Below are 4,869 nucleotides of genomic sequence, written 5' to 3' on the forward strand. Positions count from 1 at the left end.
AAAAGGCAGTGACAAAATAGTTTTGAGAACTGGCTCAAATTTGGGGTTACGCCTGATTTTCATACATTTGATTCGTACTTAGGGAACATAACGATCTGATAAATGTTGGTAAAGGTCACCCTGTCTGTCTGTCTGTCTGTCTGTCTGTCTGTCTGTCTGTCTGTCTGTCTGTCTGTGTGTGTGTGTGTGTGTGTGTGTGTGTGTGTGTGTGTGTGTGTGTGTGTGTGTGTGTGTGTGTGTGTGTGCGTGTGTGCGGGGGGGGACCACACGTAAACAATGACGACACCTGCTGTTGTTGCTTTTTACACTTTTTTTAAAAATTATTCTTTGTTGTGGGCCCACGCCTGCTTGACATTGGCTCCGCTTATAGCGCGAGTGCAGCAGAACTGGCTCAAATTTGGGGTTACGCCTGATTTTCATACATTTGATTCGTACTTAGGGAACATAACGATCTGATAAATGTTGGTAAAGGTCACCCTGTCTGTCTGTCTGTCTGTCTGTCTGTCTGTCTGTGTGGGCGTGATTCCCGCGAGCAGGGCTAACTTGAAGCTCGATTGATTTGTTGGAGGAGGAGGAGAAAGTGAAAGGGGAGGAGTGGAGGGGGAGGCGAGATCACGCAGGGGGGAGAAGCAGAGAAGAGATTGTGCGTGTTTTGAGTACGCCAACTCGCGAACGATCGTGAAAAGCAAGCAGTTCAAGTGGTGGCCGGCTCGTGCGCTGCAATCACACGTGTGTGGATGCGAGGACATGTCAAAGTGTGAGCACTATCGTTGACAGCCATACTTTCTCCTCTTCCTAGGCTCTCCTAGTGCACCTCGGCCCTGCATTCGTGGAGTGGAAGGGTTTTAATGCTCTTGCTCACCCGTGGGGGACAGCAAGGAGAGAAGAGCGGGGAAGAAGAAGAGGAGGAAGAAGAAGTAGTAGTCCCGAGGCCTGAGCACCACTCCTCCTCGCCTTTTTGAGCTCTGTCCTCTCCCCCTTCCTGGCCCTGCATGGACGGGGATGGGGAGAGCCGGATGCTGTTGCAGCGGGGCTGAGCGCCTCGCCTCCCCGTCTACGGTGCGCCGCTTCCGGCCACTGCTGCTACTGATCATCGCTCTGACCTCCGCTGCCCGCATAGGTAAGCACATCGCGGACACTTTTTTCCCCATTGTATCAATCTCTGCTCACAGCGTGCAATAAACATACCACACGTAAACAATGACGACACCGGGTGTTGTTGCTTTTTACACTTTTTTATTATTATTCTTTGTTGTGGGCCCACGCCCGCTTGACATTGGCTCCGCTTATAGCGCGAGTGCAGCAGTCCCGGCCCGGATCGAGTTTCTTCATGCTCCACTCTCTGGGGCCGTCATTCTCCTCCTGTCTGCCCCTTAATGGCTACTAGAGTCGGGGAGACTGGCAGCATTCCTCCTGCACATGTGAATATAGTTGTTATCAATAATTGTCTTAGCAGGTATGGGTCTCATCATAAAAGTAAAGCCTTGTTTTATGTATAGTTTTAGGAGCAGCTCAATGAATAGCAATCAATGCATCCTATGCACAGGGACGCAATAAAAGTTTAGCTCAATAAATGTAGTTGAAAAGCACGTTTTCTACGTTTTATAAATACTACTGTAATAAATTCTATCTATATTAATCTCTATTAGGTGTGTCTCCAACATCAAAGTTGAAACAGTATTAACAGCTGATATAATTACTCACAAACCCTGTACTGCACCTCGATATAGAGACACCAGTAGTGCATAACATAATAGACATCTCTGGTAGGGATATCTTCATCGTAAAAGTTAAATGCCGTCATTCGTGTTAGCCTCATTTTAATGATCCCGCTCAACAATGTTAGGATAGGCTGTCAAAGGCATGTTCCTAGCATAAACTGTCTTCTAAAATGAGCTGCAGGAGAAACACGTCTTTGTCTGAATAAGGGCAAGAGTATAAAGGATGTGTTCACCTGAAGCTAAATGTTACTAGGGTGTTTTAAATGTATCGCTATGAAATAAAACACGCAGACAACTTTATCTCAAAGCTGTTTAAGGACATCATTCACTTCCCAGTCCCACATAGTTTGGTTGTTTTATCCTGGTGAACAAATGCATGTTTATATGGGACTAAAAGCAGACTCTCTCTTTATGTAGCCTCTTGTTCAAAAGTGTGCCTGTGTGTGTGTGTTATAGTGCGTGTGCAGGGGGTTGGCTGTCTGTAGAGCAGTCACACCTTCAGTAATTAGTTTAAAAGTAGTTAACTAGTTATGGGTCTCATCATAAAAGTAAAGCCTTGTTTTATGTATAGTTTTAGGAGCAGCTCAGTGAATAGCAATCAATGCATCCTATGCACAGGGAAGCAATAAAAGTTGAGCTAAATAAATGTAGTTGAAAAGCACGTTTTCTACGTTTTATAAATACTACTGTAATAAATTCTATCTATATTAATCTCTATTAGGTGTGTCTCCAACATCAAAGTTGAAACAGTATTAACAGCTGATATAATTACTCACAAACCCTGTACTGCACCTCGATATAGAGACACCAGTAGTGCATAACATAATAGACATCTCTGGTAGGGATATCTTCATCGTAAAAGTTAAATGCCGTCATTCGTGTTAGCCTCATTTTAATGATCCCGCTCAACAATGTTAGGATAGGCTGTCAAAGGCATGTTCCTAGCATAAACTGTCTTCTAAAATGAGCTGCAGGAGAAACACGTCTTTGTCTGAATAAGGGCAAGAGTATAAAGGATGTGTTCACCTGAAGCTAAATGTTACTAGGGTGTTTTAAATGTATCGCTATGAAATAAAACACGCAGACAACTTTATCTCAAAGCTGTTTAAGGACATCATTCACTTCCCAGTCCCACATAGTTTGGTTGTTTTATCCTGGTGAACAAATGCATGTTTATATGGGACTAAAAGCAGACTCTCTCTTTATGTAGCCTCTTGTTCAAAAGTGTGCCTGTGTGTGTGTGTTATAGTGCGTGTGCAGGGGGTTGGCTGTCTGTAGAGCAGTCACACCTTCAGTAATTAGTTTAACACAGCCATGGCAGCGGGACAAAAGCACGCCTACACACAGCCTGGTGGGAAAAACAGAGACCCACTTGCCATTAAAAAAAGAACCTTCTAGGCACCCCTCGGCCTCACCTGGAAAGAATGTGTATCATTCATTTGGCAAACAGAGGATTGATTTGTATTAACTTGTACAATCCGTGATCGTTCCTGAGATGTACTTCTCATTGCTGTTTTAGTCTTCGCGGACGTCAGTGCCGTGCGTTTGTTTAGACAGGAAGACAGGAATGTCGGAATCTTGTGTTCGCACTCCTGATTTTCTAGTCAAGGAGGGTGCATGTTGTTGTGAGTTCCCGTAAAGTGTTGCAGCCTGTGCTCGGAGGGCTGTTTGTGTGATCCGAGCTCAGGGTGAGAGAGCGAGTGCACAACAAGGTGATCAATAAGCACTTGGGTTGTGAGATAGTCCCTGTCAAATCTCTGGAGATAAATGTGGTTGGAGGCTTCCAAATCAGGAGACAAAAGAAAACTCCAAACCGAGCCGAGGAGATTCACATTGTGGATTGTTTGAACTCATTGTGTTTGTAGAGAAGCCATGTGGGGAATGCAGGAGCTTGTTTGCCGGCTGAAATATTGCTGATGGCGGCGAATTATTGAGGCTGGAACACTTTGACCTGCAGAGTAGCAGCTATACAGCAAAACAGTGTTGAACCTCTAAGATAATAAAAGCAGAAGAAGCAATGCAGCAAACAAGAAAGGCAAATACTGCTGTTGTGTAATGCTGTTTTATTGTTTCTACTCACCTTTGATTATGAAGCGCATCAGGCTCACCGTTTGCTTAATAGGCGTCATGTTCATCTTTTTAAGGGAATGTAGTCCGATATATTTTTTCACCTTCGCTGTGTGTGTGTGTGTGTGTGTGTGTGTGTGTGTGTGTGTGTGTGTGTTACATCTCCATTGTAACAATGAAACTTTGCCATCTTCAGTTTGGGCACCAGCCACAGTGGAATTGCTCTGAGGGTGGAGCTGCACATAGCAGTCAGTTGATTGGCTCACTGTTGTGCAACAACAGGGATGAAATAGGCAGAGCGCATAAAACACTTTCTCATAAACAGAGCTCATCTTCTTGGAATGAAAAGTAACATGCCAAGGGGACAGAGACCACAAAATACTCGACTGTCATCCTTTGTTCAGCATGTCGTATTCCTATTCTTGACTTGATAGCATCATAATTGATAGATTACTCTCAGTTGCTGTGGAATTAGTGGTGTTTTTATATTTCAAAAATTGGTAGGGCACCTGCAGCCCCCGTTTAGATTCCAAAGTATAAAAGTTACAGTTCTATTCAACTTTTTTCTAATTCGCTTTTCCTCATAAGGGTTACCAGAGCCTATCCCAGCTGTCTTCGGGCAGTAGGCGGCGTACACCCTGAACCGGCTTCCAGCGAATCGCAGGGCACACACAGAGACAAACAACCATCCGCGCTCACACTCACACCTAGGGACAATTTAGAGTGTTCAATCAGCCTGCCATGCATGTTTTTGGAATGTGGGAGGAAACCGGCATACCCAGAGAAAACCCACGCAGGCATGGGAGAGAACATGCAAACTCCACACAGGAAAGCCAGAGCCGGAATCGAACCCATGACCTCTGCACTGTGAGGCGGAAGTGCTAACCAGTCGACTACCGTGCCACCCTCTTTCAACTTATACGGTCTAATTAACATTTATAAAATCTTTCTTTTTTTTCATAAATCAAAACATAAATCATTCAATGCATATTCACTTTAAAATTCATCTCAACTGAAATAAAAATTTTGCCTATCCCCTGGTCACTTGACACATCTGAGTGCCCCCCCCCAAAAAATGTCA

General features: G+C 44.4%; 1 protein-coding gene and 1 long non-coding RNA gene across 2 annotated transcripts in view; one reads left to right on the forward strand and one right to left on the reverse strand.

Moving 5' to 3' along the window:
• Positions 1 to 570: 570 nt before the first annotated feature.
• The window catches only part of rgmb (repulsive guidance molecule BMP co-receptor b), a 12,649-nt gene continuing 8,350 nt past the window's right edge, over positions 571 to 4,869 (forward strand). The window contains exon 1 of the mRNA XM_019866945.1: positions 571 to 1,120. Coding sequence (XP_019722504.1) covers positions 1,003 to 1,120 — 118 coding nt within the window. The 5' untranslated portion in view covers positions 571 to 1,002. The remainder of the gene's footprint in view (positions 1,121 to 4,869) is intronic.
• On the reverse strand, positions 1,216 to 4,436 carry LOC109514135 (uncharacterized). The gene is made up of 3 exons (XR_002167939.1): positions 3,802 to 4,436; positions 3,137 to 3,710; positions 1,216 to 1,413 (listed from the first exon to the last, which is right to left on the reverse strand). It is a non-coding gene; the product is annotated as an uncharacterized LOC109514135 (long non-coding RNA).

The sequence above is a fragment of the Hippocampus comes genome, unplaced genomic scaffold (genome assembly GCF_001891065.2).
Source record: "Hippocampus comes isolate QL1 unplaced genomic scaffold, H_comes_QL1_v1.1 scaffold322, whole genome shotgun sequence".
NCBI lineage: Eukaryota > Metazoa > Chordata > Actinopteri > Syngnathiformes > Syngnathidae > Hippocampus > Hippocampus comes.